This window comes from Physeter macrocephalus, chromosome 9, assembly GCF_002837175.3.
Source record: "Physeter macrocephalus isolate SW-GA chromosome 9, ASM283717v5, whole genome shotgun sequence".
Taxonomy (NCBI): Eukaryota; Metazoa; Chordata; class Mammalia; order Artiodactyla; family Physeteridae; genus Physeter; species Physeter macrocephalus.
Window position 1 is genome coordinate 84,829,367 of NC_041222.1, and position 15,694 is coordinate 84,845,060.

The following is a 15,694-nucleotide window of genomic DNA, read 5'->3' on the forward strand; positions in this document are numbered from 1 at the left end:
TGGAAATGTGTTTGACATTTCTCGAATATAGTTGCAGACTTTTGGCTAAAAAATATCAGTTTCCTAACAATGATATAAAAGGCTGAACTGTGGGTTTTTTGAAGGAAAACTTTGGAACAAAGAAGTTTTGTGTAGAAAGAAACAATTGAGTGTTGAGCCAGTTCTACCTTGGGTCTGAACAAGAAACCGCCTACTGAGAATTTAATATCCAACGTTAGCAGTTCGGTACCGTGTCTGATTGGCAAATCCTAAGCAAAAAGTAAAATAATGTTTCCTTTCCATGTACATCCTTTTGGCCTGCAGCAGTCTTTCCTGGCTGAAAAAACACGCCAGATTTCATACCAAGAGAAAAGTTTCCCTTGGGACTTCCCTGGTGGTCCAGTGGTTAAGAATCTGCCTTCCAATGCAGGGGACGCGGGTTCAATCCCTGGTCAGGGAACTAAGATCCCACATGCCATGGGGCAACAAAGCCCGCGCACCACAACTACTGACCCCGCACACTTTGGAGCCCACGCACCACAACTAGAGAGAAGCCCGCTTGCCACAACAAAAGACCCCACATGCCACAATTAAGACCCGGTGCAGCCAAATAAATAAATAAATATTGAAAGAAAGAAAATGTTCCCCTCACCTCTTAAACCAATTTGTTTGGTATCTCTCATATGTGATACAAAAATGTCATTAAACAAAGAATCCAGTTTTTCGATGACAGCATCTGTGGCAAACATTAATGATAATAGCACTTATTATTTGTACTCATTCACCGATCTCTTTCCCCATCCACTCTTTCCAAAGTGATGTCCTTCTGGCAGGTTTCTTTGTTCCTCATCTGATGCTTTACAGCACTAACCACTTTGCATCCTCTCAGTCTCTTCATGACTGTTTCCAGAGTCAGCGCCTCAAAACCAAAGTCATGTGATCCTTTACATCTCTGTTTATGTTTTCATAGACCCAGAGGCCACTGCTGTGTGGGGATGGTTGTGATTTGGTGTTTAACAAAGTATACAGTTCAAACTGTTGTTAATGTTAATAAGTTTTTGCAGATAGGACAGACAAAATAATGATTAAGATAAAGTTAAATTTCTGAATTTAACTGGAAAAAATCCTGAATACTGGTCTCTCTGAAAGTGGTAGGAATTCTTTACAACTTCTGTTGACCTTTTAGGGGGATACTAATGAAAAGTTAAATATACCAGTTGTTCCAAATCTGTCTGTAAAAATGTTAGAATACCGTTCTTGGGTCTCTCCCCTTGTGCACAATCTTAGGAGCAAAGGCCCTGATAGCTTCTATTCCAGGCTATCTCTTCAAGGAAATCTGTGTAGCATCTGCTTCCTGTGTAACAAAGATCATGTTTCCTTCAGGCCAAAGCTTAGTAGTCTTGCCACAGCTCCCTCATCAAACATGGGGGATTGCCTAAGCATGGAGTTCCTCACCTGTGATGCAGACTCCACCTGTGCCCCTCTGCATCATCCCCAGGGGCTTGGAGGGCAAGGGAACCCATGTGATTACGGAGCGTGTGCTGCCTTCAGTCATAAAGTTGTTTGTCTCTGACCCAGCAATCTCATGTCTTCTGCTAGCATCTATAACGTGTGTTATCAGGGTGAAATCTCAGACCCTTCCCAGCCCTTCATAAGGGAACAGCCTTCACTCTCTCTCTCTCCAGGAGGGAAGGGATCACTGGCCAAGTGATCCTGATCCTTTCCTAAGGAGTCACACATTTCTTTGGCGATGGGAGTGGGGTGGAGGTGTGATGATTGCTCTGGTTCTCTGTCCTAACATCACTCCTAACCCTGTGGTACGGTGAACTTGGGTAAACAATCCAAATATGTATATGTGGTGCCTTCCCACCAATGGGAAAGGAAATTAACTTTGTGGAGGTATTTACATGTGCCAAGCATGTGTTAGAGCCTCATATTTAGTACTCAGAGAAATCCTAAGGAGATGGATGCTGTGGTCTTCATTTTACAGAAAGGTTAGGTATGACCTGAGGCTACAATTGCTGACAGATGGAAAGCTAGGCTCTCCATTCAGGTCACCTCAGTCCAACAGTTAAGCTGGTGGGCATTGTTTTAATAAGGAGACCTTTCCCTTATATCATCCATGATTAGTCTCTGCATTCAAAACGCCCATCACACTCACTATTGACTTGCTTCATGAGTACAGTACATATCCAGGCACTAGATTTAATTTTTTTAGTTTTCATTCATAAATTTGGTATTGACATGATTGGCAGTTCTAATATAGTATTTTAATTAAAACTAGTGTGTGAAATGCATTGTGTGTGCTTTTTAATTGTATATAATTTTGTTTATAAGTCTTTGTTTTTTTTCTCCACCCCCTTTCTTTTCTCCCAAAATAAAGACTGGTTAAAATTCTTGTTATAGTATCCTGAATATAAATTTTCTTTGTTACCAGGTTAATTTTGATTCTGAAAATGGACCAATAGTTTACAACACCCTGAAGAAAATATTTAAGCACACACTGGAAGAAAAAAGAAAAATGACAAAAGACAGCCCTAAGCCTGGCATTTAGTGAAGCTGACTTTCCCCTCGTGAATATTTCAGACCTGAAGATCTAGATGGCATTTCTGCTCATAGCTGAACAAGCTAAAATGTGGAACTGCTTTGTCTCATAGCACTTTATTTCAGATGCTCTTGGTTTGTGCTAAGAATGCTTGTTCCTGTTTGGAGCAATTATTTATTTTAAAATATCCTTGAGTTACATTTTTGTGTTGAAAAATTGCCATAAAGTTGGTGCCACTTCTTTTATTTATTTAACTGGATTAATATTGTATTAATATTTTAAGAATTATGGTGTTTACATCCTTGTTCTTTTTGACATTTTGGAAAAAGTTTTAACTCTTCTTTCCAAAACAATTATCTTATTGATGGAACTCTTCCTAGAGTTTTTACCAAATAGATAATTTTCGTAGTAAAACTTCACTGTGTCTATTCCCCAATACATGACCTAAGGAAGTCACCAAGTGTCTTAAACTGTTTTATATTTGTTAATAAGGCAATTGACACAACATTTTTAAAGGATTTTTTAATATTTGTTTGAATTTTTTTTTCTTTTTATAAATGTGGCAAAGGGTCTCAAATGTATTATTTTTCAGAGTGATTTAGTTTTACGTTAAAGGATTGACAGTGCAGTGTTTGGGACTTACTACTGTAGGAAATAGACTTGCTCTTTGTCAGGCTTCCAGACAACCTCACTGACCTCTGCTGTCACAGGCGGAAGGAGCAGTTCTCAACACATCAGACCTTATTCCCGCTCCCCTGGGCTGTTGCTGAGCTGAGCAGCATCTTTACAGAGAAAGTGAGATCAGTGACAGGCAGTATGGGAAGCTGCAGGACTCCAGCAGAAAGAACTGTCTTACAGGGGCGGGCACCCTAGCCATAGCCTCTCCCCAGAGGCAGTTCTGTTCATGCCGATGTTGTGATAGCACGAGCACCAGCCCACACATCCTAAATCTATCGTTCCATAAACCCAGATGCCTCAGGGCCCTGTCTTTGGCTGCTTTACTTCTATGAGAATTAAGACTTTTAAACTGAATTTGACTCAACGTAGGTTGCATTCATTTGGATAAGAGGAAGTAATTGCTCAAACTATTTTAGTTCCTTATAAACCAAACTATCAGCCATTGAAGCCATTAAATATTATTTAAATGAATATGTGGGGCACGAGAGGCCAAGCCACAGAACAGATAGTAGTTTTTCCCAATAAAAGTGATATTAAACCAATTTCTAACTAAAGCTACTACTTAATCTTAAAGACAGAATTTCAGGGGAAGTAAGGCTAATTTACAACAAATGAAATTTCTCCAACTTGTGCATTTCTGAATCAAACTCTAGCACATCAAAAATATTTTAGTCATTATTGGTCTTACTGACTCTAGTGGCAAATGCCAAATGCCACACTGTTTCAATTTTTTAGGAAATCAAATCCAGTGAATTTTAATGAACTGGGTTGCCCATTCCTGAAATTTCTTATTTTCAGGTGCCTGATCTGGGAAAGAAGGGGAGAAAACAATTACATTTATCCAAAGGTACATTATAAAAATATGTTTTTTACCTAAAAAAATGTTTATCCTCATCTCAGTCTCACATGGGCAGGCACCACCATGGCTTATTTGACAAGTGGCTTTTGGCTTGTGTGTCTGAAATGATTGTTTCAAATTAGAGGATAGATCCTGCACAGCCATGATGTGACCGCAGCAGTGCATGTCTAAAATCTAAGTGCACCAGCCTGAAAAAGAGAGATGGTAGGAGAAATTAATCAGACTGTATACAGTTTTTGTATTAATTTGAATAAAAGTGGGAAAAAAAAAAACCCATAACCTTTGTCTTGTAGTTCTTTAGCTTGGTGCTCTTGAGGTCCTGATGATAAAGATGTGGCTTTGTGATTAGAGTATCCTGATGGGCAGCCTGAGTTGCAGGCTGAATAGTCAGCTAGCCAGGCTCTAGTCAGTCCCCATCCTGTCGGTTCAGAATGACCAAGGGATGGAGGCCGGCAGATAGGAGAGTTCTAAGAGGAATGTGTGAGGAAAATCTCAAGGTCGGCAAGATTCCTGCCTTCCTGTGTTTGAACTGGTGGGGAGTTCTTTGTAGCCCGGAGGATAGAAATCTACCTACTGGAAGAAGTTACAGGGGTGCAAAATTTAGGTCAGCAGAGTGGAAAGGGCCAAAAGCGCACACATTCAGAACTTAACTACCATGGCTGAGCACATGCATTGTCTTGCTTGCTTACTTCTCTTACCAGACCAAGAGAGAAGTATTTTTCATACTTAGCTGATGAAAGAATTCCCCTCTGACTGACTTTGAACCATGCTCACCTCCCTCTTGAGGCCCTTTCAGCACTCGACTCCACGATGGCATTATAGAACATCACATTATCCATAACTTCAGTGAAAATATCCCACATTTTTTGTCCTCTGAAAAAGACTGAGCTCACTGTTACTGTTTTATATATATATATATAAAAATATATATATATATATGCACACACACACACATGCATATATATATATATAATCTCTAGCATATCACTTTTTGGTTTTTTTCTATTTCGGATAATTTGCTGATGCTCTTTGAGATGAAGTGCTGCTGTTTTAGAGATTGCTTCATCTATTTGCATAACTCAGAAATGCTATGCTGATCTACTTTCTCATAGCTTCAGCCAGCTTCCCAGTTCTATCTGAGAAAGAGTATGTGCTTTCATCACTCTGGATTCCATGAAAATAACGCATATATCATACTTCAATAGAGAGAAAGTTTCTCTATTTTCTCTTAAGTGGAGGACACTTACTCATATGCTTGGGTGCTATTTCTGGCTGTTCTCTAGAGGTCTAAAAAAATTTCCAGAGATGCTATGTTGCAGACAGTGCACGCCCCAAGTTCTTGATATCTGAAGGCCCCTAAATAATTTGGGTGATTGTTTAAAAGTGATAGCTTACTCATAGGATCTTTGTTGTTGTTCAGAATTAATAAGCATTGATATATTTTCAGTGCAAGTGAACCAAGAACCACATTCCCTTTGGTGCTTTTTATTTTTATGAATGTGGCCCAAGATTAGCACCTTACCAAAGGAGCCCTTTTCATTGTTAGGTGTTGAAAATTATTTACAGATAAAATGGCAGGAGAAAAATTCAACAAATCCTGTTACACAGTGGTGCGTTATTTTTTAGTTATGCTTTTAAGCATGAGCTGATCTCTGATTAGCCCAACGCTGACAATAAAACTTATTTATAAGTAATCACAATGGAGCCATTCAATAGTGGAGCTCTGGCAAACCTTCGTTCTAAGCCATCAATTAAAATATCCAGTCACTAAAAATAATGTCCCAATAAGACTTTAATATCATAAAACCTTTTGCACTCAAAATAAGTTTCATACATCCACTGCAAATTATATCACAATAGAAGGCTGTTACGCTCTTGCCTCCTGGCTTTTTTGATGAAAACATGTTTTAAGAATGAAAAGAAGTTTTAAGATTGCCTCTGGGAGGCAAATGAAAACATGTTTTAAAATTGCCTCTTTGGGAGAGAACTTATGTTTTTAGAATACTTTCCTGCTTACATGACCATTTGATTACAGTCTTCAAATACTCCTTGGTTTTGATTTAGTGAATTGCTTTATCATTTTCTTTCTCCTCTTAAAAATAAGACTACTCAGACGTTGAATCAGGTTGAACCATATTGAATGGCCATTTCTGCAAGTCAAGAATTATCAAATATGGGCCATTTCATATGGTTCAACCTAATACTAAATTTAATGTACCGGGGACTGGTAGGTGACATTTTCTGAATTATTTTAGCAAAGTTTAGATGATCAATTATTTTCTAAGACTATCCTGTATGCTCACATTAGAGTTCCAATACAATTGGAAGAGGCTAATAAGAAACTCCTATTCTTTCAGCAGTTGATTTGTGCTACTCTGTGCTTGTACTCTGCTGATGCTGGGGACGCCCGGGAATCATTCCGTCATTCATCCCGCCATCAGGAGCCAAGTCTAGTACGTCTATATCTGCCACGTCACTTGTCCATGCTATCTTCTCCTTCCATCAGCACCCTGAGTTCTGCATTGTATGCCACCTCGCTACCCCCTTCAGCCCACACTTGCACTCTTTCTATACAATGCTGGAAGACTAATTCTCAACACTTGTTATTCAGTTAATTCTGAATGTCCTTCAAAACTCGGCTCTGATCCCTTCAAACAGAATATGTTCTAATTAACTCTTTGTTAAGTGTAATTAAGTTCAACTACCTGATGACCAAGGAGGTGGGGAGGTGTTATAGGCTGAATTATGTCCTGAAATTCATATGTTGAAGCCCTAATCCCCAGTACCTCAGAATGTGACAGTGTTTGGAGATAGGGCCTTTTAAGGGGTGATTAAGTTAAAAGCAGGCCCATATGTGTGGGCCCTAATCCAATCTGACTGCTGTCCTTAGAAGAAAAGATCACGACACAGACATGCACAAAGGGAAGATATGAGGACACAGAGTATATGGCCATCTGCAAGCCAAGGAGAGGTCACCGGGGAACCCACGCTGCTGATACTTTCATCTTGGACTTCCAGCCTCCAGAATTGTGGGAAAATAAATGTCTGTTGTTTGATCCACCCATCTGTAGTATTTTGTTGCAGCAGCCTGAGCTGACTGGTACAGGAGGAAGCAAAATCTCTGCTCCTCCTCAGTGCCTGCAGTGTACCTGTGTGTGTTTATAGTTTTACTTCAAATAACACATTGCTTGGTTAAAAACTTCACGTAAACTGAAGAATGCATTATGCATTTTGCATTATGCAAAATGCAGTATGCATTTTCCTGTGACTTGCTTTTTTTTGCTCAACATGCTCCTCACATTTATGCATGTTGATATGTGATCTGTGTGTTATCTGCTGAGTGGTATTTCATTGTGTGGATATACCACCATTTATCCCTTTGACTTGTGATAGACACTTGGTTTATATTTGTACATTAGTATAAACACATGAGTGTACACATGCAAGTTTCTCTAGCCTGCGTAGCTCAGAGTGGAATTTATGGGCTTTAAAGTATGCACATGTCCAGTTTCCTATGCAATAACAAAGCATTTCTAAAAATGTTTGTACCTGTTTACACTCCCAGCAGCCATGAATGAGGGTTCCCATTGCTCTGCATCCTTGTCAACACTTAGTACTGTCTGATGAGTGCTTGATTTTTGCCAGATCTAGTTGATGGAGATAGTGTTCCAATGTGTTATTACATGTTCGGGGACATTTGTGTTTCCTCTTCTCTCAAGTGTGTGTTCACATGCGTCTCTTTCTCTCACAGGACTTAAACATAGGATGCTGGATTTGTTGATATTCTTTCTTTTCATCCATGGAACTGCTACTCCTAGTGTAACACTGGGCGCATAGAAGGGATTCAACAAATGTGGGTAAAAGAAAGGGAAGGGGGTAGAGGAAAGGAGGGGAGAGCCCTGATGTCAGTGTATACAGAAAAAATACCTAGGGCAATTATATTTAAAAACAAGAGAGTGGAGTGTATAGGGGCATAATGGAAGTAATATTTCTCCACTTCATTCAAAGTAGTAAAATATCCGTGCCAGTAGACTGTGCCAAGTTACGTATGTAATACCTACAGTAAGCACTAGGAAAACTATGCAAAGTGATACTCTCACAAACTATAATCAAGATGGACTTTTTTTTAATGTTCAAATAACTACAACAGGAAAGAAAAACAAGAATGAGGAACACAAAGCAAGCAAACAAATAATAAAATGACTGATTTAAGTTCTAACAATTACCTAAATTCAGATGGTCTAAATGCTCCAATTAAAAGACAGATTGGCCAAGTGGATAAAAAATGATTAATAAATCCTGTCTGCCAGGAACATTAAAATACAATGTTATAGATAGTTTATAGCATACATTATTTTTTTAAAAGCAGAATGGTTATATTAGTATCTGACAAAGTAGACTTTAGAGCAAAGAAAATTACAGAAACATTACACAATGATAAAAGGATCAACCCACCAGGGACACACAATCCTGAATACGTATACACCAACCATCAGAGCGTCCAGTTACATGAAGCAAAACCTGATAGAGCTGAAAGGAGAAATAGACAAAGCCACAATTAGGGTTGGGACTTCAGCATCCCACTCTCAGCAGCTGAGACACTACGTGACAGAAAGCAAAGCTGTAGAGTCACTGATACACACATACATGCATATGACAGTGGATTCTGCATACACAAATGCACACAACAAACACTGGCTCCTCTGCAGCAGTTCTGACTAGTTTATCTCAGGACCGCTTTGCTCTCCTAAGAATCATTAAGTTCCTCAAAGAGGTTTTGCTAATTTGTATTTATTGATATTTATATATATTAGTAATTGAAAATTTTCTAAAATAATTCATTTAAAAGAACAAAAACCTGTTCTTCTTAACATAAATATCTTTGTGAAAAATAACTATTTTTTTAAATGAGTGGCATTGGTTTTAATTTTTGCAAAGCTCTTTAAGGTCTGACAAGAGAAGACAACTGGACTCTCATATCTGCCTCTGCATTCATTTTGTTATACTATCACACATCTTGTAATCACTGGAAAACTCCACTGTACATTCATGAGAGTGAGAAATGCACGTAACATCTTAATACTATAATGAAAAAGTTTGAAGCTTGAAGACACCCTGAAAGAGTCTCAAGTCCCCCACAGGTATCCCTGACAGTGTATGACCTCTATCAACTCAAAATTAACAACCCAAAGCTTCTTTCCAAGAAGGCCTCCCACTAAGGAGATGGTGCTGGAAGTAGAATTCAATTTGACAAGGAGGGAGAAATTGAGGGCAAAGGAAAGAGATCTTTTTAAAAGTTGGGAGAGGAACAGAAAGTATGAGGTTTTGTTTTTTTTTTCATCACTTTTCAAAAACCAGAGAGAAAGAAGCCCTGAAACCATGAAGGTAGGGAAGCAGTTCTGCCCCATCTCACATAGCATGAGCAATAATCCCATATAAAATTATTAAAAGAATAAAAAAGATTAATGGATTAGGTGCAGAATAACATCCCTATGAATAAAGAAAGGATGCGCCAGAAAAATACGCTTGCAAATACTTACCTAATATTTAAATGAGCTTTAAAAATTAAGATTATAGAAGCTATGATAGAATAGCAAACAATTAGAATATGAAAAACTCAGAAATGAGATTATTGGATAAAAAGAAGTTCTGAAAAAAAAGCAGATGAACTCAAGAAAGAATTAGAAATAAAAAGGAAAACTTTGAGAAACTGACAAACTAGATGGAACACAAGAGCAAATAAATCCAAGAGAAACAAAGGTGGGAAGGAGGAAAACAAATTTACAAAGTAAGATTAAAAAGATTTGAGAAAAGTGATAGATACAGAAGACAGTCAAAGAAGATTCAAAATAAGTATAATAGGAATATCCAAAAAAGAAAGCCAAAATAATGGAAAAAACAAATTATAAACTGTAATACCAAAAAAATTGTTCAGTAAAAGAACACTTAAAAGTATATATTAAAAGTTCATTCCATTTATCAATACACGGGAAAATCGACCCAGACTGGCCAACAATGACACATATTCTAGTAAAATTATTGGATTTTAAAGGAAAAAGAAAAGCCTCTTTGGACAATCAGACAAAAAGACCAAGTCATTTAAAAGGGAAGTAAAATCAGACTGACATCAGACTTTTCAAAAGCACCATGCCAGAAGATAAATGACACATGAGTATCTTGTTAAAATGTCAAGCTATTATCTAAGCTATTTACAGATTCAGTGCAATTCCAACAGCCCCTTTTTTTTTTTTTTGAAGAAATGGAAAAAGGATTTTGTTTCCAAGCAATGCAACCATTATATATAAAGGCCACACATTTGTATGAACATAAAATAACTCAGAGAATATTATTCACATGATTCCTTCCTGAGGAGTCTCCTAGACTTGGGATCAGGCCAAATCCAGCCCACCATTTGTTTTTGTACAATGCATGAGCCATACAAAAAGTATAAAATATCTGTGAGTCCATAATTATATAAATAAGTGAGCAATAGATAAGTGTAGGAAATGAGACAAATCTCCTATGAAGATTTCCAGATTAATTTAGGTAGATACTCGTCTCTTCCCCACTAAAATGTGAGATGCACTTAGTAAGTTGCTTCCAGAAAGTATAATATGGAAGGGGACAGGAAGGTGTATCAGTTTACAGTGGAGAAAACTGGCAAACAGGTCCTGGCCAGGGAATCAAGGTTAATATCATCAGTGGTAAGTCATGTTGATAGCATTTTTCCATGGCATGACATGGGGAGAAAGGCACTTTACCTCTGTGGTCATCCTCTCCAAAACCCATAAGTCCAGTCTAACCATGAGGAAAACATCAGGCAAACCCAAACTGTGGGACATTCATCAAAAAACCTGGGAAGTCCTCCTCAAAACTATCAAGTTAATCAAGGACCAGGAAAATCTGAGAAACTCTCACAGCCCAGGGGAGGCTAAGGAGACATGATGACTAACTGTGATATCCAAGATTGAATTCTGGAACAGAAAAAGGACATTGGGGGCTTCCCTGGTGGCGCAGTGGTTGAGAGTCCGCCTGCCGATGCAGGGGACACGGGTTCGTGCCCTAATCCGGGAGGATCCCACATGCCGCAGAGCGGCTGGGCCCGTGAGCCATGGCCGCTGAGCCTGCGCGTCTGGAACCTGTGCTCCACAGCGGGAGAGGCCGCAACAGTGGGAGGCCCGCGCACCGCAAACGAAAAAAAAAAAAAAAAGAAAAGAAAAAGGACATTGGGAGAAAATCGGTGAAATCCAAGTGTTGAGTTTAGTTAAGAGCAATGTACCAATGTTGGTTTCTTACTTGTGACAAACACCATGGTGATATAGAATGTTAACAGTAGGGAAATTGAGTCAGGAATATACACGAATTCTACTCTTTCTTTGAAATTTTTGTGTTAAGCTAAAATTATTCTTTAAAAGTTTATTGTTTTAGGGGCTTCCCTGGTGGCGCAGTGGTTAAGAATCCACCTGCCAATGCAAGAGACACAGGTTCGAGCCCTGGTCTGGGGAGAGCCCACATGCCGCGGAGCAACTAAACCCATGCGTCACAACTACTGAGCCTGCGCTCTAGAGCCCGTGAGCCACAACTACTGAGGCCGGGTGCCACAACTACTGAAGCCTGCACGCCTAGAGCCCATGCTCCGCAACAAGAGAAGCCACCACAATGAGAAGCCCATGCACCACAATGAAGAGTAGCCCCCGCTCTCTGCAACTAGAGAAAACCCGCGTGCAGCAACAAAGACCCAATGCAGCCAAAAATAAATAAATTTATGAAAAAAAAAGTTTATCGTTAAAAAGACAATCTTAAGGTGAATTATGGACTAAATCTTTGTGTCTCCCCAAAACTCATATATTGAAACCCTAATTCCCAATGTGTCTTATTTGGACATAGGGCCTGTGAGGAGATGATAAAGGTTAAATAAGGCCATAAAGGTGGGGCCCTATATGAGAGGGCTGGTGCCCTTATAAGAAAAGGAAGAGACACCAGAGTTTTCTCTCTGCCATGTTGGGACACAGGGAGAAGTTGGCTGTCTACAAACCAGGAAGTGAGTCCTCACCAGGAATCAACCTGCCAGAACTTAATCTCAGATTTACAGCCTCTAGAACTGTGAGAAAATAAATTTCTGTTGTTTAACTCACCCAGTCTATGGAATTTTGTCGTGGCAGCCTCAGCAGACTAATATGAGGTGTATGATTATACTATGGTAGGGGTATGCTCAGGAGGCTAGTAGAACACTACAAAGAGGGACAATCAGATTATGAATTCATGATGCTACTATACACAACAACTTGTGAAATATTTGCCAAAAACTAGAAATGGAATCACATCTAAGTTCATCAGTTGTTAAAGACAACTTGGGGATGCAACCAGAATCTCCATTCTCTGGGAAACTATATAGGACAAATGACCAGATTTCTTCAGTAAATAAATCACAAGGGAGGGAATCTATAGATTTAAAAAGACCTATCTGCCAAATGCAACATATAGACCTGGGCAGGATCCTGATATGAACAAACTATTATAAAACAGCAATGACAACAACATCTATATAGATGATATAATGGAATTGCCATTTACTTTTTTAAAAAGTCATATTTTAAAGATATAACTGAAGTACTTACAAATAAAATGATGCAATGTCTGTAATTTGTTTCAAAATTACCTAATGGGAGAAAGGGTCTCCTAAGATCAGGGCAGAGTTATAGATGAAACAAGATTGGTCATAAATTAATCATTGTTAAAGCTGGCTGTTGGGTATATAGGGATTCATTTTCTCTGTTTTTGTATACCTTTGCAATTTTCCATGATGCAAAGTTTAAAAAAAAAAAGCAATATGTACAATGTATTATTTTTCAACTTACATAAATTTCTGTATATGACCTCCTCTGCTAGCCAAGACGGAAAATAGACCGTATTTACCTCACTCCTGAAACAAGAACCCCCCCCCCCCCCCCCACCCCCCCCCCCCAGCCATGAGAAGCCCATGCACCACAATGAAGAGTAGCCCCCGCTCTCTGCAACTAGAGAAAACCCGCGTGCAGCAACAAAGACCCAATGCAGCCAAAAATAAATAAATTTATGAAAAAAAAAGTTTATCGTTAAAAAGACAATCTTAAGGTGAATTATGGACTAAATCTTTGTGTCTCCCCAAAACTCATATATTGAAACCCTAATTCCCAATGTGTCTTATTTGGACATAGGGCCTGTGAGGAGATGATAAAGGTTAAATAAGGCCATAAAGGTGGGGCCCTATATGAGAGGGCTGGTGCCCTTATAAGAAAAGGAAGAGACACCAGAGTTTTCTCTCTGCCATGTTGGGACACAGGGAGAAGTTGGCTGTCTACAAACCAGGAAGTGAGTCCTCACCAGGAATCAACCTGCCAGAACTTAATCTCAGATTTACAGCCTCTAGAACTGTGAGAAAATAAATTTCTGTTGTTTAACTCACCCAGTCTATGGAATTTTGTCGTGGCAGCCTCAGCAGACTAATATGAGGTGTATGATTATACTATGGTAGGGGTATGCTCAGGAGGCTAGTAGAACACTACAAAGAGGGACAATCAGATTATGAATTCATGATGCTACTATACACAACAACTTGTGAAATATTTGCCAAAAACTAGAAATGGAATCACATCTAAGTTCATCAGTTGTTAAAGACAACTTGGGGATGCAACCAGAATCTCCATTCTCTGGGAAACTATATAGGACAAATGACCAGATTTCTTCAGTAAATAAATCACAAGGGAGGGAATCTATAGATTTAAAAAGACCTATCTGCCAAATGCAACATATAGACCTGGGCAGGATCCTGATATGAACAAACTATTATAAAACAGCAATGACAACAACATCTATATAGATGATATAATGGAATTGCCATTTACTTTTTTAAAAAGTCATATTTTAAAGATATAACTGAAGTACTTACAAATAAAATGATGCAATGTCTGTAATTTGTTTCAAAATTACCTAATGGGAGAAAGGGTCTCCTAAGATCAGGGCAGAGTTATAGATGAAACAAGATTGGTCATAAATTAATCATTGTTAAAGCTGGCTGTTGGGTATATAGGGATTCATTTTCTCTGTTTTTGTATACCTTTGCAATTTTCCATGATGCAAAGTTTAAAAAAAAAAAGCAATATGTACAATGTATTATTTTTCAACTTACATAAATTTCTGTATATGACCTCCTCTGCTAGCCAAGACGGAAAAGAGACCGTATTTACCTCACTCCTGAAACAAGAACCCCCCCCCCACACACACACACACACACCAGCACCACCACCACCAACAACAACAACAATGACAATATTTAAGAAACTGGACCTCAGACAACAAAAGACAGTGATCTTTGGGAGATGGGAAACAAATGATGTGAGCCACAATATTGCCACAACTTACTGCCCTGAGAAAGTTTCCAGACTGTGGCAGAGAAAAGGAGACTGAGAATAGCCTGGCAGTTTCCTACTGGAGGAAATGGAGCTGAGAGTCAGGAGAGACCAGGTGGCTAGAGCTGCTGGACAGAGTGCCACCCAGGAGAGAGCTGCACAGGCAGGAGCCCAGAGATCTGCAAAGGGCCCCCTTGGGTGCTCAACTGAGTACTGATAATTTCATGCATGAGGGAATTACCATATAAACAAACAGAAAAGAAAAAAACAGATCATCATCTTCAAGAGACACAGAAAAAGCATTTGACAAAATCCAACATCCATTTCCGATAAAAATTCTCATCAAATAATAGAAAGGAACTTCCTCAATCCGCTGAAGGGCATCTACAAAAAGCCCACAGCAGATGTCATGTATAAGGATGAAAGTCTCAGTGCTGTCCCCATAAGATTGGGAACAAATCAGGGAGGGCTGCTCCTATCAGTCCTATTCAACATTGTACTGGAGGTTCTAGTTAGTGCAGTCAGACAAGAAAAGAAATAAAAGGCATCGAGAGTAAAAAGTAAAAAAAAAAATTTATTAATTTTTATTGGAGTATAGTTGCTTTACAATGTTGTGTTAGTTTCTGCTGTACAGCAAAGTGAGCCAGCTATACATATACATATATCCCCTCTTTTTTGGATTTTCTTCCCATTTAGTTCACTACAGATCACTGAGTAGAGTTCCCGGTGCTACACAGTAGGTTCTCCTTAGTTATCTAATTTATACATAGTAGTGTATATATGTCAATCCCAATCTCCCAATTCATCCCACTCTCCCTTCCTTCCCTGGTATACATATGTCCATTCTCTACGTCTGTGTCTCTATTTCTTATTTGCAAATAAGTTCATCTGTATCATTTTTCTAGATTCCACATATAAGTGATATTATACAATATTTGTTTTTCTCTTTCTGACTTACTTCACTCTGTATGACAGTCTCTAGGTCTATCCAAATTTCTGCAAACTGCACAATTTTGTTCCTTTTTATGGCTGAGTAATATTCCATTGTATATATGTACCATATCCTCTGGGTTTTTCTTGAATTTTATTTTATTTTTTTATACAGCAGGTTCTTATTAGTTATCCATTTTATACATATTAGTGTATATATGGCAATCCCAATCTCCCAAATCATCACACCCCCACCACCACCCCCGGCCACTTTCCCCCCTTAGTGTCCATACATTTGTTCTCTACATCTGTGTC

General features: G+C 38.7%; 1 protein-coding gene across 5 annotated transcripts in view; it reads left to right on the forward strand.

Annotated features, from left to right (window-relative positions):
- PTPDC1 (protein tyrosine phosphatase domain containing 1) overlaps nucleotides 1-3,901 on the forward strand; it is a 90,586-nt gene extending 86,685 nt beyond the window's left edge. For all 5 annotated transcript variants that reach the window (XM_024117191.3, XM_007122650.4, XM_007122648.4 and 2 more), the window contains one exon: nucleotides 2,417-3,901. In XM_024117191.3, coding sequence (XP_023972959.1) covers nucleotides 2,417-2,533 — 117 coding nt within the window. In that variant the 3' untranslated portion in view covers nucleotides 2,534-3,901. The remainder of the gene's footprint in view (nucleotides 1-2,416) is intronic.
- The last annotated feature ends 11,793 nt before the right edge of the window (nucleotides 3,902-15,694 follow it).